The sequence below is a fragment of the Podarcis bocagei genome, assembly GCF_964188305.1.
Source record: "Podarcis bocagei genome assembly, chromosome: 4".
Classification (NCBI taxonomy): domain Eukaryota; kingdom Metazoa; phylum Chordata; class Lepidosauria; order Squamata; family Lacertidae; genus Podarcis; species Podarcis bocagei.
The window spans coordinates 57,603,431-57,629,500 of record NC_138128.1 but is presented as its reverse complement, the minus strand read 5'-3'; the positions used below and the strand labels follow the sequence as shown (position 1 = coordinate 57,629,500).

General features: G+C 40.5%; 1 protein-coding gene across 1 annotated transcript in view; it reads right to left on the bottom strand.

Annotated features, from left to right (window-relative positions):
* Positions 1 to 26,070, bottom strand: part of LOC308586147 (scavenger receptor cysteine-rich domain-containing protein DMBT1-like) — a gene marked incomplete at its 5' end in the record, with an annotated part of 66,775 nt that overhangs the window by 8,266 nt on the left and 32,439 nt on the right. Inside the window, 24 exons of the mRNA XM_081192424.1 lie at positions 866 to 901; positions 1,884 to 2,225; positions 2,327 to 2,368; positions 4,104 to 4,139; positions 5,624 to 5,965; positions 6,067 to 6,108; positions 7,317 to 7,352; positions 7,465 to 7,806; positions 7,922 to 7,963; positions 8,183 to 8,218; positions 9,808 to 10,149; positions 10,253 to 10,294; positions 11,269 to 11,304; positions 12,234 to 12,575; positions 12,679 to 12,720; positions 13,695 to 13,730; positions 14,630 to 14,971; positions 15,075 to 15,116; positions 16,782 to 16,817; positions 16,923 to 16,958; positions 18,297 to 18,636; positions 21,351 to 21,571; positions 22,710 to 22,730; positions 23,968 to 24,282. Of these exons, the coding sequence (XP_081048550.1) occupies positions 866 to 901; positions 1,884 to 2,225; positions 2,327 to 2,368; positions 4,104 to 4,139; positions 5,624 to 5,965; positions 6,067 to 6,108; positions 7,317 to 7,352; positions 7,465 to 7,806; positions 7,922 to 7,963; positions 8,183 to 8,218; positions 9,808 to 10,149; positions 10,253 to 10,294; positions 11,269 to 11,304; positions 12,234 to 12,575; positions 12,679 to 12,720; positions 13,695 to 13,730; positions 14,630 to 14,971; positions 15,075 to 15,116; positions 16,782 to 16,817; positions 16,923 to 16,958; positions 18,297 to 18,636; positions 21,351 to 21,571; positions 22,710 to 22,730; positions 23,968 to 24,282 (3,489 nt within the window). The remainder of the gene's footprint in view (positions 1 to 865; positions 902 to 1,883; positions 2,226 to 2,326; positions 2,369 to 4,103; positions 4,140 to 5,623; positions 5,966 to 6,066; positions 6,109 to 7,316; positions 7,353 to 7,464; positions 7,807 to 7,921; positions 7,964 to 8,182; positions 8,219 to 9,807; positions 10,150 to 10,252; positions 10,295 to 11,268; positions 11,305 to 12,233; positions 12,576 to 12,678; positions 12,721 to 13,694; positions 13,731 to 14,629; positions 14,972 to 15,074; positions 15,117 to 16,781; positions 16,818 to 16,922; positions 16,959 to 18,296; positions 18,637 to 21,350; positions 21,572 to 22,709; positions 22,731 to 23,967; positions 24,283 to 26,070) is intronic.

The following is a 26,070-nucleotide window of genomic DNA, read 5'->3' as shown; positions in this document are numbered from 1 at the left end:
GTGCATGAATTAGACTTTTGGATTTAGTAAGGAAAGCTTTTAAACGTACTCAATAGCATGCTAGAGAGAAGGGGCAAGCATTTTAAGGCTCACTAAAAGGGATATGCAAAAGAGTTTAACAACCTATATTCTATGCTATGCTGCTGGTTAACTTTGCTGGGGGCTCTCTTATGCTGGAGGATGTGCACAGTCCTGCATTTTGAACCTCAGTGCCCAGTTGATTTTTTTTGTTAATTGCAATGGTACCTCAGTTTACAACCTTAATCTGTTCCTGAAGTCCGTTCTTAAACCAAATACATTCTTAAACCAAGGCGCGCTTTCCCTAATGTGGCCTCCTGCCGCTGGTGCCCTTCCACTGTTCATCTTCCATTCGTAGACTGAGGTAAAGTTTGCAAACCGGAACACTACTTCCGGTTTTGCGGAGTTCGTAAACCAAATAGTTTGTAAACAAGATTGTTCATAAACTGAGGTACCACTGTACTCACAAGTGGATCAGATCTACTTTCCACCTCCACATAATATACAGTGAATATACAGGGTTGCTTGCAATAACTATCTGGTGTTTGCATTTTTAACCTCAGCCTTGTGTTATTAAGTGCTTCTTTTTGATGTCTTCAGATGTAACATGCTTGTGTTCTCTGTTGTTTCCCACTTACAACAAAAAACCCCTTCCATTCTCAGTTTGTGTTTCCATTAGAATTCACAAACCACCACTTGTTCCTAGTTTGCACCACTGATTTGGGTGCAGCCAAGGAAAATTAAATTTGTGCACCAACCCTGATTCAGCTCTGTCCTTCACCCTTGCAACAACTTCCTGCAGAATTTTACCAACCAAATGGCAGGAGGGACTGCTGTTAATACATACCAGATGTAATGGGTGCTTCTGTGGTGGCTGGAGGTCCTGAAAATAGAAAGAAGGATGCAAAAGAAAACAATGAAGCTTATTTAAATACTCGATGAGAAAAACTTAAAGTTATATGGGTCCTAGTTACGACATCTTAGCAGATAGCTATTGGAGAAATATAATGTTTATAAATTGATTTATTCTGATTGTGCTATTCTAAATCCTAGATTGAGTTTCAGATTGAGCTAGGGTACCTGACAAGCAGATATAGTTTCCAAAGTTCTCATTTCCTGCCTTTAAAATATAGAATCTGCAGTTTCCTCTTGTGGTATTTTTTAGATTTGGAAGATGTCAGGAAGTGTTCCCCTTTCGCTTAGCACTCTGGCTTCAATCTCATCCTTCACAATAATGGAACATCACACCATCTAATAAACGGGTTTGCGGAAGATTCAAAATGGACCGGAGATACTACTTCTTCCCACTACCTTTTATGAAGCCAGATGACTTGCTACCACAACATATACCCTGATGCTAATTGCTATTGAATATGATTCTAAAGGGGGAAAGTAAATTAGATGAATTCCAGTTGCACTGGTTTCTCATTGTCTATTATCTATGGAATATTCAGAACCAGTATTCCTTGGAATATCACTTACTAGCAGGAAATGGCTCCAAAGACATAGAGCACCTGTCACTTGCAGTATATTCCAATGGAGCTCCAAGACTTGTTGTGTTATGAGCTTGAGTATGCCCACATATGTCTTTAGATTCTAGCCTATGTCTTTATTATTGAAATTAGGGCAATGGTTGTGCAGTCCTCAAATAAATGTATCATCAGATGCAACCCCCCTGCCTTCAGAAGCTTCAGCACCACTTATGAGATGAAAGAATATTCTCTGTGGTGGATGGAAGGGTTTTTAATTTAAAAAAACAGAAATGAAAAAGCATAACTGTGTCCTTGCAATACAGGCAGAATACATATATTTGGAAATATCTAGAAGAGATGCTGCAAACACATATGGAAAATAATTGGAGGTACCTGAGCAGATAACGCTGGCATCTTCCTTATGTTTGCAGTCATGAACTCCCCATCCATTATGAGAACAGTCCTCAAAAGAAGATTCATTCCCTTTGCAATGTACTGCATTCAGGAGGATGCTGCCAGAGCCTTGGTCAAAGTGGGCACTTAGTGGGGCTGCAGTGGCTTCTCCGCAACCAAGTTGTTGGCACACAACCTGAGCATCTTTCAAGTCCCAATCGTCATCACAGACAGTTCCCCAGGTCCCATCATGGTAGACTTCAAGGCGACCCTGGCAGCTGTTCTCTCCATTCACCAGTCTTAGGGAGAAAGGACTTGCTGATGTACCTGATGGTGTATTCTCTGCAAAAGTTGAGGAAGAATGTTACAGGACTATTTCTCGTTCAGTAATATATAATAATAACATTTGTGGAAAAATGCTAAAACTCCACATTAATACTCACCAGTTGTCAGCCTCTGTTCTGTAGATTGTGGAGGTGGAGTTCCTAAATTAAAAAGAAACCAGATGCAATACGAAATATATTAAATCTTGTCCACATATAATGCCATTTGGTTTAAATATCTAATGAAGGTTTTATAAAGACTCTCCTCCCTGGAAGAGAGGGGAGTGGTTGTGGGCGGGAGCCCGAGCACCACCCCTATCAGGGGGCATTAGCCCCCTGCCTCCTCCTCTCACCTGGCTGGCGCCCACGCCCCCTCGGCAGGCATCCAACCAGGTGCCTTTGAGGGGGCGTGTTCAGCAGCCTTTTGCGGCGGCGCCAGCCTCTCCTCGGCCTCATTCTTCTCCGTCCTCTCGTCGCGAGTTACCCACCCTCCACTCCCTTTTAGCTCAGGGTCTTTGTTCTTTGGCCTTGCTATAGAACTTAGGTTGGTTGCCCTGGTTGTCTAGGGGGCCTGGTAGGAATTTTTCCATTTGGCATTAGGCTTTTGGGTTTTTTCGCCTACCTCGTAGCAATCGTCACAACTTTTTGTGGTATTGGTGGGTAGGTTAGGCATTGGAATAATGTGTTGTGGTGTGTCGAAGGGCTGGGTGTGGCCATCGCCTATGCCTTCAATTTTTGGGTATTCCGTTAAAGGAATCTGGCGGTCGTGTACTCTGTCCGATGCCTGCTTGGATTAGCATCAACAGGCTCCACCTACTGGTGAATAAACCCCCTTGTTTTAGACATCCAATGCCTAAGCCAATACCTTTTCACTGCTGTAATCAATAAAGTTGTGGCCTTTTCTTGCCCATTAACCTTATATCACGTGTCCTTGTGTATTTATTTCACATCGCGGGGGTCGGGTCCTCGAACCACAAATTAGCTCCTCAGGGTTGTTTGCAAACTGGCCTGTAAATCTTTAACCTCTTCTCTGTGTTATAAATATGTCACTGTGTTGCCTCCAGATGTAACATGCATATCTTTGACCTCCTCTGCTTACGTAGAACAAGCAAAAAAGTCCTTTCTCAGTTTGCGGTTTCATCAGAACTCAGAAACACAATCTGTTCCTGGTATGCAAACTGTTTTCAGGGCAGATTATGTTTTGCCCATTCCACAGTTTATTGGATTTGGAGATAATGGAAAACTATGGTTTGGTGCAAATTTATAAGCTCCTTATGTAGTGGGGTAATGAATGAAAAAGCTCAAGGCTCATAGCTGCTGATGCCCATAATGTTGATTCGTGATTTGTCATTATGTTTCAGTTCAGATTGTGCATATATAAAGAGTAACTCTGACTTTCATTTACCTATAGATACAAGATTACTATGAAAGAAATATGGCTAAAGAGTCTTTGAATTTCCCAATGGCTCTCTTTTAAAATAAATTCATTCTATGGAAGTGCACACTCTTCTTTTTGCTGCCCCACGATACATGAAAACCAGGGGTATAATGTACACCATGTTATTTTCTCTGAAGAGGGCTGTGCCCTGAATCTATTTCTCTTTATATACTAAACTTTATACAGTATACTTTATATACTAAACTTTATAAAGTATACTTTATATACTAAACAGCTGCAGGAGACAGCTTAAGGGAGGTTGGGCATTGGGCAACCAGGGTGAATGGGGGGAAACTACAAAAGGTGCTACTGCTATCACACTCAAGCTCTCTCCTTTCTGTCCTATGCTAAGAGCCATTCCAGAAGAATTATGCTAAACAATCGCAGCAGGGAATACTAATCTATTGGTTGGTCCTCCCCCCTTTTTTATAAAACATGATAAAGTCAAAAAATACATACCAGATGTAATGGGTATTTCTGTGGTAGTAAGGGGTCCTGGAAATAGAAAGAAGCACAGCATAAAAATAATTCCCATTTAAACACCAGATGGGAGGAACTCGTTGTTACTGGATATGGTTCTTAATTATGACACCTCATCAAGCAGATATTAGAGAAATTTAATGTTTAGAACCTTATCTGCATTGTTCACTCTACTATAAGTGCTAAACTTGATTGAGCGAGGGAGCCTGCATTTTAACTTGCCAATTTAGTTTCTAATTTTCTTATTTCCTGTTGTGGAACCTTCACCAAAATGTACGGGTATGTATCCATATTCATTACATGACAAATCTTTGCTTTGTGCTTTACTGTATACTGGGAAAATGGCAATGATTAAGCCCACTTCACTCAGTACTATGGCTCCACACCTATTCCTCACTATTCTGGAATACCAGACCATGTAAGGAAAGTGAAAAATAGACTTATAATACAGCCAAAGCAAATATTCTCCTCACCACCTGGGATGAAATTAGAAGTTCTTCTGTCATGGGCTGTGCACTGCTGCTCAGCGGCGTAGCATGAGTTGTCAGCACCCGGGGCAACGCAAGTAATTTGCGCCCCCTAACCCGGGGCAAGGCAAGTAATTTGCGCCCCCCAACCCCTAACCTGCGAGTTGCCGCTGGCGCTGCCGCGCAAACAACGCTGCTTGCCCGGAGGAGGATGGAGGCAGAAGCAGCCGCCGCCTGTGGCTGGGCCGAGGGGATGGCGGCGGCGGCAGGGTGCAGAGCCTGCCCGTGCCCGGCCAGGCGCCGGTGGCGGCGTCGGCGCTGCTGCAGCGGCTGCTCCTCCTGCGAGCAGTGAGCGGAGCGCAGCCACAGCGACGGCGGGGGGCGCGCGCGCTAGGGCGCAAGGCTGGCGGTGGCGGCGGGGAGCCCGGCGGAGGAAGGAACTTGTCCCTTCCCTCTGGACTCGCGCCCCCCCCAGATGTTGCGCCCAGTGCGGTCGGCACCCCTGGCACCCCCCACGCTACGCCACTGCTGCTGCTGACAGCTATTGACCATATCTCTAATGGAGAAATCTAAATTAAATGGATTCCAAGTGAATTGGTTTGTTCATGTATATTAGCGATCATCAAATCCATTAGGTTCCTCAATACTATTCATTAAAAGTTGATAGGATCCAAAGGGTTTGAGTTTCTGGCCACTTGCAGGTAGTTCAAGTCCTTGAAGTCCTCTGACCTCATGGATTCAAGCATTTCTGCATGCCCCTTTAGCTTTTAAACTATATATTTATTATTGAAATTAGTTCAATTGATGTGCAGTGTACAAAAGCATAAGCAGATGCAAAAACAAACAAACAAATGCACAGGAAGAATTCCAATGCGACTTATCATATGAAAAAATTATTCCCTGCACTGGATGTAAGAAATTCTAATTAAAAGGAGAGAAAAGAGGAAGTTGATTCATGGATTTGCAATAGGCACAAAAGATTTGCAAATGCAGATCTAGAAGTTAGCACATTTGGAAAATAGTTTGAGGTACCTGAGCAGATGACGCTGGCATCTTCCTTATGTTTGCAGTCATGGACCCCCCATCCCTTATGGGAGCAGTCCTTAAGAGAAGATTCATTCCCACTGCACTGTACAGCATCCAGAAGGATGCTGCCGGGGCCTTGACCAAAGTGGGCACTTGTTGGAGCTGAAATGACTTCTCCACAACCAACTTCTTTGCAGACAATGCGAGCATCATTAATGTCCCATTCATCATCACAGACGGTCCCCCACTCCCCATTATGATAGACTTCAACACGACCCTGACAGCTGTTCTCTCCATTCACCAGTCTTAGGGAGAAAGGGCTTGCTGATGTTCCTGATGGTGCATTCTCTGCAAAAGTTGATGAAGAATGTTACAAGACTATTTCCCATTCAGTAATATATAATAATAACATTTGTGGAAAAATGCTAAAACTCCACATTAATACTCACCAGTTGTCACCCTCTGTTCTGTAGATTGTGGAGGTGGAGTTCCTAAATTAAAAAGAAACCAGATGCAATACCAAATATTATAAACCTTGTCTCCATATCATATCACTTTTAAATATGTAGTTAAAGTTTTGGACCCTACCGCTTCAGAATTGTTTGTAAGTGCAAACTCGCCTGTACACCTGTAACTTCACCCTTGTTTTAGTTAAAAAGATAGCTCTGCTGTGAATCTCTTTCTTTCTAAAACAATACAGTGGTACCTCGGTTTTTGAAAAAGCTTAGTTTCTGAACAACTTGGAACTCGAATGTTGCAATCCCCGAAGTCATTGTTCCGGTTTGCGAACTTTGCTTTGGAAGCTGACTGTGCACCTAAGCTTCCAGTTTCACTGCTGTGCTGCTACCGGTAATTTGTGCCCCCCCCCAACTATAATCAAAACCCTTTCCCTCCTGTTTTTCGTGTTGCGCTGCTAATTTGCACCCCCCATTGTAACCAAAGCCTTCCATTTCCGATTGAGGTTCTGAGGTGATATTTGGTGCATTTGTTTTGTTTGTTTTGTTTTGCTTTGGTTTTTTGTTTTTTGTTTGTGTGGCTTTTTTGTTTTTGTGACTATGGCTTGTTCTTTGTATTATGATTTGATTGATTGATTGATTGATTGATTGTGTGACTGCGGAAATGGATAAAAGCCCCCCATCCAAACAATAACTATCATCAGTGCAGGTAAGAATTTTTTTAGAATTTTTTTTATCATCTACAGAACTGTCTTATTTATTTTATAGTACAGTACATTGATTATTGCTTTCATTTTATGAACCAATGGTCTCATTAGATGGTAAAATTCATGTTAAATTGCTGTTTTAGGGGTTGTTTTTAAAAGTCTGGAACGGATTAATTCATTTTGCATTACTTTCTATGGGTAAGCGTGCCTTGGTTTTGGAATGCTTTGGTTTTGGAAAAGACTTCTGGAACAGATTAAATTTGAGAACCAAGGTACCACTGTATACAACATAGCTTGAAGACAGAACTAAAGGAGGTTTAGATATTGGGTGGCCAGATTAATTGACCAATGAAAAGGTGAATTGTGTGCAAGCAGAGAATCTGAAATTAGTGGTACTGTATTGCCACTTGATTGGTTCCTCATTTCTGCTGCACAATGAGGACCATTCCAGCGGAATTATGCAAGCAATGGCAGCAAGGAGTGCCAGTATGTTTTGTTTTGTTTTTAAAGTCAAGTGTAAGTCAAGTGAATACATACCAGATGTAATGGATGTTTCAGTGGTGGTGATGGGTCCTAAAATGAAAAGAAGAAAGCACAGAATAGACAATATAAATTCAATGTGTTCAAAGCAGATGTGGAAGAGATGCTTTAGAAATAAGAATATACAGAGTATAACTGGATATACCTGAGCAGATAACACTGGCATCTTCCTTATGTTTGCAGTCATGGACTCCCCATCCATTATGAGAACAGTCCTCCAAAGAAGATTCATTTCCTTTGCATTGTACAGCATTCAGGAGAATACTGCCAGAGCCTTGGTCAAAGTGGGCTCTTAGCGGGGCTGCAGTGGCTTCTCCGCAACCAAGTTGTTGGCACACAACCTGAGCATCCTTCAAGTCCCAATCGTCATCACAGACAGTTCCCCAGGTCCCATCATGGTAGACTTCAAGGCGACCCTGGCAGCTGTTCTCTCCATTCACCAGTCTTAGGGAGAAAGGGCTTGCCGATGTTTCTGATGGTGAAATCTCTGCAAAAGGTGATAAAAATTTTACAAGACTATTCTTAGTTCAGTTATATATAATATTGACAATTGTAAAAAAAAACAGCAACACCCAAAATTAAAAGCTCATATCCATACTTACCAGTTGTAACACTCTGTTCTGTAGATTGTGGTGGTGGAGTTCCTAATTTAAAAAGAAACAGATACAATACTGAATATTATAAACCTCGTCTTCTTATCATATCACTTTTAAATAATCTAATTAATGTTTTAATGACACCCAACTGTTCTCTCCTTTCTGCCCCATGCTGAGGGTCAGTCCAGCAGAATTATACAAAGGAATGGCAGCAGAGAGTGCAAATTTGTTGCTTAAAAAGCAAGATAAATTCAAGTAAATACATACCAGATTTAATGGGTGTTTCTGTGGTAGTTAGAGGTCCTAAAAAATGAAAGAAGGAAGAACAATATAAAAAGAAAGACTGTTTGAACACCAGAAGAGAGAAATGCATAATTCTATGGTTCTTAATTATGGCACCTAAGCCAGCAGCTATCAGATAAATTTAATGTTTAGAACTTCATTTGTATTTGGGGTTGTACTCAACGAAGCACTACATACGGTAACTCCTACCACAAGTGGAACAACTTCTGCTTGTGCAATGGAACTTTCTTCTCCACCTCCCACTGTCCACCCCCTAAATCTGTTAGGGGGGGTTTCTCCAACCACCAAGAGAAGGTGTGGGTATGAGACAGACTACATTTGTGGTAAATGATGGCACCTCTGGAGGAAGCGATCAGAGTAAGTTGATGTTTAGAACTCACATTGCTCGGGTCCTAGACTGAATCCCAGACTGAGCTATGGAACCATTTTCACTTGCAGATTTAGCTTCCAAATTTTATACTTCCTGTTGTTGTTGTTATAAAAAAGATGGACCCTGCACTTAACCTATGTGTATGTTTATGTTCCTTTCATCAAACGTAAACCTTTGCTTTGTGCCATATTACCATACTGAAGAAATGACAGAAAGTGAACCCCTTTCACACATTATGGTCCCAGTATAATTCCTCATTATACTGGGACATCAGATCATTTAGTGAATGTGATAAGCAGTACATTCAGGAAAGACCAGATACATTCCTTATCCCCACCATTTGAAATGAGCTCAGGTGACTTTCTGCCACAGGATGTGCACTGCTGCTGACAGTTCTTGATTATGGTTCTAGGGCATAAGAGTGAATCCAAGTGAATCTGTCTACCGGTGGCTATTAGGCATATTACCTGAATGGAGCCTACACCATCATATCGTAGGGTTGCCATATTTCAAGAGGTAAAAATCCAGATACAAAAAGTTGGTGAGAGTTTTTTCAGGGCAATTGCCTGATAGCCCCTGCATCGCTCTGCCACCACTAAGCCCAAGCTGCCCATGCCTGAGCCCTAGCCAGAACCTGGGCCACCCAGGCAAGAGCCTAAGCCTGAACCAGGGCTGCCTGTGCACCAACAACAACAAGCCAAACCCAAATCCAGGACATTTGCTTTAAAATGTAACATTCCCCACAGATGAGCATGTGGGACACCCAAAAGAGGACATGTCTGGGAATTCCTGGATGTATGGCAATCCTATAAAATCCAGTGTGTCACTGAATACTAGTTACCAGCATTTTATGATGCCAAATAAGAATTTCTATCCCCTTGCAGAATATTCTAATGTGCTCAAAGACTTGTGATCTCATCTGCTTGAGTATGCCCATATCTCTTTCAATTCTAGCCTATACGTTTATTATTGACATTAGTTCAATGGGTGTGCAGACCTCATATAGATTCATAATGCATTGCAAAAAAGGAAACTTGCACAGAAAAAAACTACAGCAACCTTTTGTAAACATGAAAGAAGATTCCCAGAAGTGCACTGAAGAGAGCATAAAAAGTAAACCATGCTATTACAGTGTAGACACAATAACTTCAATGTGTATAATGCAGATGTAGAAGAGATGCTTTAGAAATAAGCATATACAGAGTATAACTGGATATACCTGAGCAGATAACACTGGCATCTTCCTTATGTTTGCAGTCATGGACTCCCCATCCATTATGAGAACAGTCCTCCAAAGAAGATTCATTTCCTTTGCATTGTACAGCATTCAGGAGAATACTGCCAGAGCCTTGGTCAAAGTGGGCACTTAGCGGGGCTGCAGTAGCTTCTCCGCAACCAAGTTGTTGGCACACAACCTGAGCATCCTTCAAGTCCCAATCGTCATCACAGACAGTTCCCCAGGTCCCATCATGGTAGACTTCAAGGCGACCCTGGCAGCTGTTCTCTCCATTCACCAGTCTTAGGGAGAAAGGACTTGCTGATGTTTCCAAAGGAGTATTCACTGCAGATGTTGATGAAGAACGTAATAACACTATTCTTTCTCCAGTTACATATAATACTGACAACTGCATTTATTTCCACTAAAACCCAGCATCTCTACTTACCTGTTGTAACACTCTGTTCAGTAGATGGAGGTGGTGGAGTTTCTAATTTAAAAAGAAACAGATACAAAGCCAAATATTTTAAACCTTGTCTTATATCATATCACTTTCAAATATCTAATTAAGTTTTTCAAATCTGACTTTTCAGGGTTTCTTGTAACTGCAAATTGGCCTATAAACCTTTAACTTCAAGTGTTTTGCCTTCAGATATAAGATGTTCATATTTTATCATGTCGCCTCACAAAGAATGAACAAAAAAAGTCATGTCTCAGTTTTTTGTTTCAATACAACTCAGAAAATACAATTTGTTATTGTTTTGCAAACCTGGTTTGAATGTAAATTATTGGCTCTTATTTTTGGCGTCAGCTAAAAAGATTTTTCTTTAGACTACCCAACTGAGCTATTTAGTATTGATGAGCATTTTAATTGGTTTTCAGTTTACTATTGATTTTAAATAAAAATAAAGAGGCCTGATAAAAGTGTGTTTGAACTTCCCAACAGCTTTGTTTTCAAATTAATTCATTCTATGGAAGCGCGAACTCTTCCTATTGCTGCTCCATGAATGTGAAAACCAAGGGCAGGAGTTAAAACATGCTATTTTCCCCAGAGAAGAGGGATGTACTGTAAATCTCTTTCTCTTTAAAATAATATGCTAAATAGTATTATTAATGACTGAATGAATATTGATATTGATATATTGATATACTGATATTGTCCTATATCCACAGGTATACAAATAAATAGTCAGAGAGTTAAAGGACGGTATAGATATAGGGTAGCCAGACCAATGAAAGAATGAATGGGTGGAAGAAGGGAAATTGCAATATATGCTGCTGTTAGGAAACCCAGTTGGACTCGCCTTTCTGCCCAACACTCAGTATAATATGAGCAGCATTATACCAAGAATGGTAGCATGGATTAAATCTCTCTCTGTCTCTGTCTCTCTCTGTCTCTCTCTCTTTCTCTCATACACACACCCACACCCACACCCGCACACACAGAGCCAGGTTAATACATACCTGATGTAACAGGTATTTCTGTGGTGGTTATGGGGCCTATAAATGGAAATAAGAAAGCACAGCATAAAAATAAAGTACATGTAAACATTAGAAAAAGGAAACTCATAGCTGTATGCTTCTTAGTGATGGCACCCCATGAGGTAGATGTCAGAGAGATTTAATGTTTAGAACCTGATTCGTCTAAGTCCTACCTTATGTTACGTATTGAGCAAAGGAACCACCATCTTGACTTGCAAATTCAGCTTCCTAATATTTCAGGTTGTGTCTTTTAAAACATGGAACCTGCCCTTAAACCTATGTCCTACGAATCTCCTTCCCCTCCACAAGCAAATCATGGCGAGCCCCTTTCACTCCACACTATGATCCCGTCTAAATCCTCACTACTTGAGAACATCAGTGTATGTGATGAAAGAGATGAGCAGTAGATTCAGGATAGACCAGATGAATTCTTTCGCCACCACCTAGAATAGACTCAGAATACATTCTGCTGCAAGATGTGCACTGCTGCAGACAGGTATTGATCAGGAGAGTGTATACAACAAATTTCATGTGAATTGATCTATCAATGACTATTAGCCTTATTACCTTAATGGAGTTACACCATCAGATTCAGTGTACTACAGAAGTTACTAGAGTTACTGAGTTACAAGAAGTATGTGGAGACAAAGCTATAGACATTTTGACATTTCACAGGATATTCTAATGGCATTCCAAGAATTGACTTTATGTGCTTAAACATGCTCACATTTGTCTTTAGACTCTAGCCTACACATTTATTACTGAATTCAGTTCCGTGGGTATGCAGTCCGCAAATAAATGCACAATATAATGAAAAAACAAAAAAACCCTGCACTCCACCATCATTTATCAGATGAAAGAAGATTCCCAGAAGTGAATGGAAGTGAGAGGAAAGAAATAGTGTCCTTACAGTATAGTAAAAACAACAACAAAATAACTGGATATACCTGAGCAGATAACACTGGCATCTTCCTTATGTTTGCAGTCATGGACTCCCCATCCATTATGAGAACAGTCCTCCAAAGAAGATTCATTTCCTTTGCATTGTACAGCATTCAGGAGAATACTGCCAGAGCCTTGGTCAAAGTGGGCTCTTAGCGGGGCTGCAGTGGCTTCTCCGCAACCAAGTTGTTGGCACACAACCTGAGCATCCTTCAAGTCCCAATCGTCATCACAGACAGTTCCCCAGGTCCCATCATGATAGACTTCAAGGCGACCCTGGCAGCTGTTCTCTCCATTCACCAGTCTTAGGGAGAAAGGACTTGCTGATGTTTCCAAAGGAGTATTCACTGCAAATGTTGATGAAGAACGTAATAACACTATTCTTTCTCCAGTTACATATAATACTGACAACTGCATTTATTTCCACTAAAACCCAGCATCACTGCTTACCCGTTGTAACACTCTGTTCAGTAGATGGAGGTGGTGGAGTTTCTAATTTAAAAAGAAACAGATACAAAGCCAAATATTTTAAACCTTGTCTTATATCATATCACTTATAAATATCTAATTAAGTTTTTCAAATCTGACTTTTCAGGGTTTCTTGTAACTGCAAATTGGCCTATAAACCTTTAACTTCAAGTGTTTTGCCTTCAGATATAAGATGTTCATATTTTATCATGTCGCCTCACAAAGAATGAACAAAAAAAGTCATGTCTCAGTTTTTTGTTTCAATACAACTCAGAAAATACAATTTGTTATTGTTTTGCAAACCTGGTTTGAATGTAAATTATTGGCTCTTATTTTTGGCGTCAGCTAGAAAGATTTTTCTTTAGACTACCCAACTGAGCTATTTAGTATTGATGAGCATTTTAATCGGTTTTCAGTTTACTATTGATTTTAAATAAAAATAAAGAGGCCTGATAAAAGTGTGTTTGAACTTCCCAACAGCTTTGTTTTCAAATTAATTCATTCTATGGAAGCGCGAACTCTTCCTATTGCTGCTCCATGAATGTGAAAACCAGGGGCAGGAGTTAAAACATGCTATTTTCCCCAGAGAAGAGGGATGTACTGTAAATCTCTTTCTCTTTAAAATAATATGCTAAATAGTATTATTAATGACTGAATGAATATTGATATTGATATATTGATATACTGATATTGTCCTATATCCACAGGTATACAAATAAATAGTCAGAGAGTTAAAGGACGGTATAGATATAGGGTAGCCAGACCAATGAAAGAATGAATGGGTGGAAGAAGGGAAATTGCAATATATGCTGCTGTTAGGAAACCCAGTTGGACTCGCCTTTCTGCCCAACACTCAGTATAATATGAGCAGCATTATACCAAGAATGGTAGCATGGATTAAATCTCTCTCTGTCTCTGTCTCTCTCTGTCTCTCTCTCTTTCTCTCATACACACACCCACACCCGCACCCGCACACACAGAGCCAGGTTAATACATACCTGATGTAACAGGTATTTCTGTGGTGGTTATGGGGCCTATAAATGGAAATAAGAAAGCACAGCATAAAAATAAAGTACATGTAAACATTAGAAAAAGGAAACTCATAGCTGTATGCTTCTTAGTGATGGCACCCCATGAGGTAGATGTCAGAGAGATTTAATGTTTAGAACCTGATTCGTCTAAGTCCTACCTTATGTTACGTATTGAGCAAAGGAACCACCATCTTGACTTGCAAATTCAGCTTCCTAATATTTCAGGTTGTGTCTTTTAAAACATGGAACCTGCCCTTAAACCTATGTCCTACGAATCTCCTTCCCCTCCACAAGCAAATCATGGCGAGCCCCTTTCACTCCACACTATGATCCCGTCTAAATCCTCACTACTTGAGAACATCAGTGTATGTGATGAAAGAGATGAGCAGTAGATTCAGGATAGACCAGATGAATTCTTTCGCCACCACCTAGAATAGACTCAGAATACATTCTGCTGCAAGATGTGCACTGCCGCAGACAGGTATTGATCAGGAGAGTGTATACAACAAATTTCATTATTACCTTAATGGAGTTACACCATCAGATTCAGTGTACTACAGAAGTTACTAGAGTTACTGAGTTACAAGAAGTATGTGGAGACAAAGCTATAGACTTTTTGACATTTCACAGGATATTCTAATGGCATTCCAAGAATTGACTTTATGTGCTTAAACATGCTCACATTTGTCTTTAGACTCTAGCCTACACATTTATTACTGAATTCAGTTCCGTGGGTATGCAGTCCGCAAATAAATGCACAATATAATGAAAAAACAAAAAAACCCTGCACTCCACCATCATTTATCAGATGAAAGAAGATTCCCAGAAGTGAATGGAAGTGAGAGGAAAGAAATAGTGTCCTTACAGTATAGTAAAAAAAACAACAAAATAACTGGATATACCTGAGCAGATAACACTGGCATCTTCCTTATGTTTGCAGTCATGGACTCCCCATCCATTATGAGAACAGTCCTCCAAAGAAGATTCATTTCCTTTGCATTGTACAGCATTCAGGAGAATACTGCCAGAGCCTTGGTCAAAGTGGGCTCTTAGCGGGGCTGCAGTGGCTTCTCCGCAACCAAGTTGTTGGCACACAACCTGAGCATCCTTCAAGTCCCAATCGTCATCACAGACAGTTCCCCAGGTCCCATCATGGTAGACTTCAAGGCGACCCTGGCAGCTGTTCTCTCCATTCACCAGTCTTAGGGAGAAAGGACTTGCTGATGTTTCCAAAGGAGTATTCACTGCAAATGTTGATGAAGAACGTAATAACGCTATTCTTTCTCCAGTTACATATAATACTGACAACTGCATTTATTTCCACTAAAACCCAGCATCACTACTTACCTGTTGTAACACTCTGTTCAGTAGATGGAGGTGGTGGAGTTTCTAATTTAAAAAGAAACAGATACAAAAAAAGTCATGTCTCAGTTTTTTGTTTTAATACAACTCAGAAAATACAATTTGTTATTGTTTTGATGATGAAGAACGTAACAACACTATTCTTTCTTCAGTTATAAATAATACTGACAATTGCATTAAAAAAACTAAAACCCAGTATCAGTCCTTACCTGTTGTGCTACTCTGTACAGTAGATGGAGGTGGTGAAGTTCCTGATTAAAAAAGAAACATATCTAATACCCAGTATTATACACCTTGTCTTCATATTGTATCACCTTTAAATATTAGGGCTGCTTGTAACTGCAAACTGGCCTATACACATTCAACCCTTGTTTTATAAATAGATCACTGCGTTGTCTCCAGATATAACATGAATATGATTTATCTTGCCGCCTGTCATAGATCAAATGAAGTCATGTTTCTGTAGTTTCATCAGAACTCAGAAAATCCAATATGTTCTTGGTTTGCAAACCTTATTTGATTGCATATCATGGGTGCATTCAGATGTACGAAAAATTGTGTCATTTCTGCACATTCCTACTTTAATTCCTCCATGATTTACCCATGAAAATGGCAGGAAAGAACTATATGCTGATATATTGCCTCAAATTTGGTTACTTTACTTTTGCATTTTTCTGGGAAAATGCCCCCCCCCCCGGAAGCAATTAACATGGAAATGAGCACTAAACACCTGATATATTCTACTAGATTTCTGGAAGTGTTTTTAATATATATTCTGCAAAAACTCAACTATAATTTGAAAATCAACAGATAAGGAAATGAAACGCACTGTCTTGTGAATGCAGCCTATGTTTTACCCCAGCCACAGTTTGCTGGATTTGAACATAATGGAAAACCATGGTTTGCTGCTAATTCAGAATTTGCCTATATAGTGGAAGGAAGAATACAAAAGGTCAAGGCTCATGACCAGGCAGCTTTTTTAAAAAATGTATTTTTATTAAAAAAAAATTGGTTTACAAAAGTATGTGCAATCTCTCTCTCTCTCTCTCTCTCTCTCTCTCTCTCTCTCTCTCTCTCTCTCTCTCTCTCCCCAAGTAACATTTTTCACAGATCAGTTTTGTTTGCTGAGACATTAGGAAGAAAATTGGGAGAGAGGTGGAGAGGGGAGAGGGGAGTGGGTCGGGTGGCAATGTTTCTATTTTACTTAGTATATGTGTGGTTTTTTTGTCAGCGCCGCTTGTATAGGTTCTTTGCTATTCATTTGCGTTCCTTGGGTGGTGAGAGAGGTTGGGGTTGGTTGGCCTAGGGTATGGTTGTTCATTTGTGATTGGCTGTGGTGATCTTTGTTTTCATGTGTGAGTGGGGTGTGTGTGTGTTTGGGGTCAGGTAAGCCATATTGATTTGTATGCTGTTGTTGGATTTTTGTCACTGTCTTGTTGGGCTGTGTATGTGATGAAGGGGAGCCATACCAGGGTAAAGGTGTCTTCTTCTATTTGTCCCCGTGTCAGTTTTAGTTTATTGGTTAATTTTTCTAGTAAGGCTGTTTCCCATACTATTTGGTATCATTGGTCCATGCTTACTCCTGACAAGTCTCTCCAGTGTCTGGCTATGATGCTTCTGGATGCTGAGACTAACTGGGTTACCAGGCAGCTTTATTTATATTTTTAAAAGCAAGATAAAGTAAATACATACCAGATGTGATGGGTTCTACTGTAGTGGCTATAGGTTCTAAAATTGGAAAGAATGTGTTAGAAGCTCCAAAAATTAGAAAGGAGAAAGCACAGCATAAAAGAAATTCCATTTAAACACTAGAATCGAGAAACCCATAGTTACCAGGTGTGGTGGGTACTTCTGCGGTAGTTAGAGGTTCTAAAAATTAGAAAGAACAGGTTAGATGCTCTAAAAATTAAAAAGGAGGTAGAATAAAGCTATCAGGATTAGTAGCCATAAATAACCCCATGATTCCTCGCAACAGTGGAATCTCTGCTCATTTAATGGTCATGCCAAGGAAGGTACTACTTTGTATGACCCATTTTGAAATCATATGACTTGCTGAAATAAGCAGTAGTGATAGCTGTTAATTATGGGTTTAAAGGCAGCAATAAAGAATTTTTTAATTATTTGTAATTATAACAGTATTTCTAAACCACTAACTCATTCCAAAACACACACACACACACACGGCAGTATTCAGTAAAACTCCAACTGAATCAGTATACTATCAGTGCCTGCTACCCATCTTAACCTGCTAGAGCCTATATTTTCAGATGCAGAATACCTCTGAATACCTCCTATTTGCCATTTATTTACTTGGAGCTGCACCCCGACCTGCTCTTCTCTGCTCTCCAGCTCCCTGCTGCTATTCCCACTCTCCTTTTCCAACCCCATAGCAACACCAGGGATGGGGGACCATTTTGCAAGGACAAATCTGACAGCTGAGCGGGGCTGGCCGCCTGCCAATCAAATGGTATCACAAATAACATAATGGTTTAAAGTCCGGAAGCCAGGGCTATTCTTCAGGCTGTTCTGGTGCTAGCAGTGTGTGCAACCCAAAGAGCCAAAGGTGGAGCTTCTGTCCTCTCACAAAACCTTCTAAAGGCACTCCAAGACTGCACTTAGGCACCCACACATTGGCCTTTGGATTCTGTCCTCTGGGTTTATTCTTAAAATTAGTTCAAAGGGTGTGCAGTCTTCAAATAAAGGGATAATACTGGATGAAGGGGAAGCATGGAAAGCTTCAGCACCATTTCCCAGATGAAATAAGATTCTCTGTAGTGGATGGAGGAGTTTCCAATGTAAAAAGAGCCTAATCATGGTCTTACAATACAAGCCATTGTATTTACATCAACAATTTATATACCTCAGTATACAATGAGGTTACCAAATAGTTAGAAAAGATTGAATCACTACTATACAGTGGTACCACGGTTTTTTAATTTCTCCATTGATGAACGTCTTGGTTTTTGAACGCTGTAAACCCAGAAGTAAAGGCTTCAGTTTTTGAACACTTTTCGGAAGTTGAATGTGCCATGTGGCTTCCGTACAGAGTTTTCTGGAAGTAAATGCTTTGGTTTTCAAATGTTTAGGAACTCGAATGGTCTTCCAGAACGGATTGCGTTCGAAAACTGAGGTATCACTGTATTTTCCAATGCAGATCGAGAAGCTATGCTGCAAAAATTAACACATATGGAAAATAGTTTGAGGTACCTGAGCAGATGACGCTGGCATCTTCCTTATGTTTGCAGTCATGGACCCCCCATCCCTTATGGGAGCAGTCCTTAAGAGAAGATTCATCCCCACTGCATTGTACAGCATCCAGAAGGATGCTGCCGGGGCCTTGACCAAAGTGGGCACTTGTTGGAGCTGAAATGACTTCTCCACAACCAACTTCTTTGCAGACAATGCGAGCATCATTAATGTCCCATTCATCATCACAGACGGTCCCCCACTCCCCATTATGATAGACTTCAACACGACCCTGACAGCTGTTCTCTCCATTCACCAGTCTTAGGAAGAAAGGATTTGCTGATGTTCCTGATGGCGAAGTCTTTGCAAAAGGTGACAAGACTGTTTCTCATTTAATAATATGTAATCTTGACTATTGTATACCAATGTAAAAAAGAGAGAGAGATAAAAAATCAATCCTTAACACCACCACCATCTTTTTGTGACTGATGGGGCTCAGTCATTTTCAGCCTACTCTGAGGATGCCAAACCCTTTTGTAGACACTTTACCTTGTGATGGGAGTCTTTACTAATCTAGGCTCATTTAATGGATTCAAAAGGGGGAAAAGAACAAGGAAAGATGCTAGGAACTTCAGTGACAACAGAGGGAGCTATTGCATCAAAATAAAAGAGTAACCATTAAACAGAGTTGAAAAGCAGACATTTCTGTGGCTGATTCCAATATACTTGAAGCTGTATTGTGGTAATTTATTTATTGGGCGTTTATACCCCTTCTTAATGCATGAGCTCAGGATACAACATGTTCTCCTATCATCAGATTGTACATCTGTTTACCTGAATTCAAGGTTCCTGAAGAATTTTGAAATTTTCACTCTTGTGGCACAATGTATGTATGGGGTTGTTCTGTGGTCACCATTCTGATACCAAAAATAAAATTTGCAACTTCTAGAAAATCCTTCCCCCTTTCCTAATCAAATGTCGCTTGTGTCAAGAAGCAGAGCAGTATACAGAACAATGATAGTAAGGAAATTTTGTGCATGTATTTTATGGCATGCAGTGATTTTCATGTCACTTCTACATGTACCTATATAAGGTTGACCACATATATCCCAAGAGGATCTGGAAACCTCTGGGTCTGTTTTGTTGGGCAGCACATGTGTAAATCCAAACCATAAACCAGTTTTGTAGCAGACATATTAACTGTTTGCAGACAGCAGCTTCCAGCAAAACTAGTTGCACAACTTGGCATCGCATCACACGTTGCAGAGCTGGCAAACACACCATGCATCAGATGCAGGGCTCTGCATGATGCTGAGAAAAATAAATGCATTAGTTACCTCATATCTTTCTGGGTTCACAGCAAAATCACATGCTTAACATGTGGGGGTTGTGCTGATCTGTAATGTGTGACTTGCTTGTTACTTGAACTCATTAATCTTCTCACCTTCCATTGTGATTAGCAGAGGTCAGTAAAGAGATTCAGTCCCTATGTAAGTTACAAATGCACAGTAGACACCCACCCTGATTAGATATGCCCTAATCGTGCTTTTTGTGTTTCTCTGATTTTGTCTATCTATTAAATTTAAATAATTGAGTTAAACCACACAGTACCATGCACAGAGGTAAGACTAATTTTCTCAGACTGTTGTGTACCTCTTTGAGTTGTGGTTGGCATCTCAGGAGTAACCATTTCCTCAGTGGTGCTTATTGCTTGGGTGGTTCCTTCTGTTGTCCGCGATGTTGCAGTGGTTCCTTCTGGTGTTGTTGAATACGTGTGAGCTGTCAAGAGACGAAAATAATTTTGAGTTTCATAAAGATAAAGTCCAGAAGTGATAACTTTTGGATTGTGTCTATGCACAAAGATAGCATTGGTGCAGCTCCAGGATGGAAAGAACAGATTCTTCTCACAGTTTCCATGTCCTTGAGTGATGTCAACTTTGTGGAGTGGATAGACTAGGACTGGGGAGACCCACGATAAAATCCCCACTAAGTTATGGAGCTCATTGGGTAATCTTGGACCAGTCTTTCAGTCTAACCTACCTCACATGGTGGAAAAAGAGGGTGGAGAAGAATGTGTGTCATCTCAAGCTCTTTGGAGCACACATTGGATATAAATGGAATAACTTACTAAATTAACTGGACATTTAACAAGGACTCAAAGGGCAGTCCTGGAAACTTGGAACATGTAGCACTTCATGTAGCTTCTCAAGACTTCTTTCCATCTGAAAAGCAGCATCTCCTACTACCTGACTAGCCTATCTATGAAGAAACAGCCATAGGAGGAAAATAAATATTATTCAAGAAGCCGTGGACATGCATGGAAGAACTTGCATGCTGCCATGAGGCTCGTTGGCTCTTGCAAATTATTTTTGTAATATTTCTTTTTTAAATGTCAGACCTTTTTGTACAGCCCCCCCCTATTGTACTGCTGTCATACTTTCACTACTGTTATGCTAATTGAAAGAAGCACCCTGTGTTGAGAGCCACTTTTGTTAGCATGGAGTGTACCATTCATGTGATAAATGGCAAATCACCATGTTAAATGCAACTATTCAACTCCCATCACCAAGCGTTACAGTGGTATGGAAAACGATGGTTCGTTTCATTAAAGAACTGTTTAGATGTCATGTGTGAAGTGCAATCAACAGTGCAAAAATAAAATGAAAGACAACCCCCAACCCTCAGTCATGTGCAGAGAGCTTGTATGAATAATCCCCTATGGACTGTTCCAAGAAGTTCAATGCTGTGGCTTTAGTGCTTAAACTGTAAGGGGAAAAGGTGTTGGGAGCCCTAGCTTGCCTAGAACTAAAAACATGACTTTTTAGTTCTCAAATTTTGAGAACTATCTTTCTTTGGTTATTTAGCAGTAATGGGCAAACACACTGTGCATGCTCAGAGGTATTTTCATCCCTGTGTTTACTTTATACGTTCCAGACCTGATCCATAGTGAGATCATCTGGGCTCTCACAGACCACATTTACCTGAACAAATAACACCTGCATCTTCGCTGTGATTGCAGTTATTATTATATAATCCTTGATGGTAGCATTCTCCCAGACTTGTCTCATTTCCAACACAATCCACATTATCCAGAACAATATCTCCTGTGCCATGGCCAAAAGGAGCACCTCCCAGAGCCGAGACGGCTTCACCGCAACCAAGTTGCTGGCATACAACAGTTGCAGCTCTTATATTCCAGGTGTCATCACACACTGTTCCCCATTGGCCGTCAGAAAGCACTTCAACGCGGCCTTCACAGCTTGAGCTTCCGCTGACCAACTGGACAGGCAAGTAACCTGTTGAAGACACAAAGAGCAGGAATGTTGAACTGTGAATCAGACGGAGGTATTTGGCACGAAAAGGAAGCCTGCTAGGATTATTTGCATTGCCAAGTTTCCAACAGGGAAATCCATAGTAGCCAATTTCAAACCTGATGCCACTACAGGTGTGGCGGAGATGGGTATGGTTTGCACAGTGCTATAATAGGGAGATTCTATAGCCAAGAGATTGTGCAATTTAGGGTTTTGTTTCACTTTCCTCCCACGGTACTTGAGCACAAGATGTAAAATGGCCCTTCTGTGATCATCACGTGCCCTCTGCATGAGGAAGGACACGCTTGGACAAAAGCCATTGCAGCTTCACAGATACCATACAGTTTGGCATACTCTTCAGGTACAGAACACAAAAGAGACACTGTTCCAGGAGGGCTTACAATCTGCATCAGACAAAAGAGCAGGGAGAAAAGTTAGAGAAAGGAAGAAAGAAAGTGGGGAGAGAAAAGTCATGTAGAAAAGGAGAAGTTGAAAAAGAGAAGCAAAAAGAGCAGGAAATGCGTTTGCTAAAGAGGTTACTGTGAAAGGCATGGAAGAAAAGGAATTACTCTGACGATGGGTCATTTAGCACTGTGCATTGTGGGCAGGATGACAAAAGACGGGACAAAGTAACGGGGAAATGCAGCTTACGCCAACAAGCAGAAACAAAGCAGATGGTTACCACTACCATGGAGAGCAGAATAGCCCTACTCCTTTAGGGATATTTTCGCTGACAGCATGTAATACTCTTCACAGCCAAGGCATCATCATGGGAAAGTGAAGTGTGGTAGGAGTGGATGTTTTCTTCTTTCACTTCCAAGTGAAAGAAGACTTGCCAGAAGAAAATAATAAAAAAGAACTGTATGGTATGAATAACATCAGGCATGAATGATATTATCACTACCACCCCCTAGCACAAGGATGAATCCAACTAACATAAGCCCTAGCCAGCATAGTCTGTGGCCAGCAATAATGCGAGCTGTCATACAACAATTAATGGAAGGTCACAAATTCCCCTGTCCATTCCCAGGATGTAATTGAAATCCCACTGGTTGCAACCTAGAAAGGAACATCCAACAATCTGGTGAATACTTTTGCCTATGCCACAAATAAACAGACTCACCTGTTGGTTGATCACCAGCATCTGTAAATAAACAGAAATTGTTATTTTTATGGTTACTGAACTGTATCTGTGTAAAAATCACAGTGCTGTTAATATGTGATTTTAATGAAAATCCTTCTAGTTAAGCATGCTGCCCTGACACCTTTTGTTCTCTCATGTTGCATTGATGAACATGATCCCATGGGGTTGTGATTAGTGTCATGTAGTTGTGCATTGCTGTGTATTGTATTGTTGAATTTTTTATTCATTCTTATTACAAAACTGAAATAAACACATATGTCATTGATACTTAGGTTAACTGAATTGTATAACTATCAAGACATGGAGTTAACCTTTTAATAGCTTTCTGCTGTCTCTTGCTTGCAACTCCCCACCCTTATTGAATAGGCAGTGTCATTAGAGATTACAAGTCTGTCATAGCTCAGTTCCAGATGAATTCATTTTTCTGTGCCCTATTCCATCAAAATATCTGCTTCCTTGGGGTATCTCAGCTTCCCTAACAGTAAAAAAGTTTAGTACTGGTCATGCTTGATCTGCTTGTGCATTGAAAGCTATGCTCTTTGATTCTCAGGCAGTCATCCAAATATTTTAATTGTCCACAGTCATTTGTTCTGTATGCAACCTAACCCTATTCAAATTGCATTCCCAGTTATTCAACTCTCTGATTGTTCAAATTGTATTACTCCCAAATCACCTGAATAAATTGAAATTGTGTTGTGCCTATAGTAGGTGGTTTGTCTGACGCACTCAGCTTGCAACCCGGGATGGACAAATTCATCATTTTCAGTCCCTCATTTTCCCAATAATAAGTTCAGTTGGGAACTTTTCCACATCAGCATATATATATATATTTTCTCATGAAAATCCACCAGCAATTTAGTGTGAATTTCTCCTAATCTATGCATTGTTGTATGCAGTTTTACTTGATACACACAATTTTTCAAGGCATTTTCTCAAAGTATAATGGTTGTTTGGATGTTATTTTAGCTAATATATGCATTTTTATGCACACTTTGCCTGGCATATTTTTGTGTATACATATTTCTTGGTGGCAGAGTTGCAAAGTTGAAGAAGCAGAAGTTTAATAAAAGAGCTGCTTTTAGGCTTGCATATTGTTTCAGAAAATGTGAATTACTTGGTTTTCCCATTCGAATTGAATCTAATTTCTTCCCCATCCCTACTTGTAACATCATTCTTTGATGTGTTTGAAGTTTGTTTGCAATTGAAAAACCCTACATAGTGTACAGAGAAATGTTACCTGAGCAGACGACACTGATGTCTTCATTGTGCCCACAGTCATTTACCAACCATGTAGCATGAGGACAGTCCCAGAGGTAGAGTTCACTTCCTGTGCAGTTCACATCGTCCAGGAGTATGGGTCCAGCTCCTCGGCCAAAATAAGACCATCCATACACCGTGGTTGCCTCTCCACAATCAAGTTGTCTGCACACTACATGTGCATTTTTCTTATCAAAGTTGTCATCACAAACAGTCCCCCAAGTTCCTTCGTAGTTGACCTCAACTCTCCCAACACACTTGTTCCATCCATTCACTAAACGCAACTGCTGAGCACCTTTGTAAAACAAAAAACCCAAAATGGTTGTTAAGTTAAATGCAAGTATACCAGCTCTATAATGTTCTGTATTATAAGGAAACATAAAGTCTGCAAGTTTATTGAGTGTTTGCGAGCAGTGCAGGAGATGGTGGATACATACAAGTTTTATGATGTCTTAATTCCTGGGAGAGCTTATTTTACCCACATAAATCTGTAGACAGGATTCTACAGGAGCAATTTTGTGAACTTCATTAACAATCTAAAGGGACAGATTCTACCTCCCCCACCAACGTACAGCCTGATCATCAACTACTCCTTGATGCATATTCATAGAATCATAGAGTTGGAATAGACCACAAGGGCCATCGAGTCCAACCCCCTGCCAAGCAGGAAACACCATCAGAGCACTCCTGACATATGGTTGTCAAGCCTCTGCTTAAAGACCTCCAAAGAAGGAGACTCCACCACACTCCTTGGCAGCAAATTCCACTGTCGAACAGCTCTTACTGTCAATTCATCTGACCCAAATCTATTTCTCGACTCACAATTGCCACCCTTTAAAATAGCCTTTCTTTAAACATCAACACACTGCTAAGGCTTTTATGCACATTCATGGGTAATGTGTAATATGCTCTTGGGAATCACCAGTGAACTTGAGAAGGTGGGACACACTCCTAATAGTTAAGACACATAAATTTGGCCTCCTGCAGCTTTCATCTGTTCACAGAAGGCTTTTGATCCAGTGGAGAAATCACACCGGTGAAATAAATGAGGAGACTTTCTCCCCCCCCTCCTTCTTCATAATTTCCTCCCAAAATCTGGATGGCTGGAGGAACCTCTGGAAGAGTACGGCTTCAGGAGGAAGGAGGAATTGGCAAAAAATTTCTCCCTTCTTCCTTCCATTGGTGGGAGCATCCTGGGCAGAATTCTGCTTTGGAATTGTTACTGCCAGTTGAGGGTAAGTCTGAGTACAACCCAGTTTGCCTGAATAATCAGTTTTTATAATTCATATCCTTGGACTTTTCATCCTTGGAGTTCTATCCTTTTGCTCCTGTATGCCCACGGAACCAAGAGATAAAATTTAATAATCGTTTTAGTAGACTTAATTGCTGAGTGGTTTCCTGCACAGTTGAATAGGCTCAGCTGCCTACCAGTTTCATGCAGGCCCACTTTTGCTGGGATTTAAGCAGAGAAGCAACCCATCCCCGAGCCCAAGGCAATATAAGCACAGTACCTGATTCATGTAGGAGAGCAGAAGGTATCAACACCATCCAAAATAAGCGTATCTGGGCACCCATGTTTCGGGTGGGTTTCTGCTAAAATAAAGAAATGGTGAATTTCAGAATTTATAAGCATTCTAATCTGCTCCGGAAACCATGTGGTTTGCAATTTGATCTTTCTTTTTGAACTCCCAGATCTATGTCACGGAAGTCCGGGATATTTTCATTTCACAATCCATATCCCTGGAAATAGACAGTTACTGATTATTATTGCTTTGGAGAAGCCAGTGGGAACATAAGTGTCCAACACTCAATAAATCACATATAATGCCATCTGATTTAACTGCTCCAGGAAATACTAGTGTTTCCCCCCAGAGGTAATGGTGTTGTTTAATCTGCTTTCCAAACACCAGCATGTTATCCTAGATGTAGAGATAGAGTGCTCAGGTGAGAAAAGAGAAAGGCTCCTTTTACTATTAATAATTGTGTAGATGAGGGAATTTCAGCAAACCTTGCTTGTATGACAACTATGAATTGCATTTCCTCTGCCTTAGTTTATTTATCTATCTAGATTTGTAGACCACCC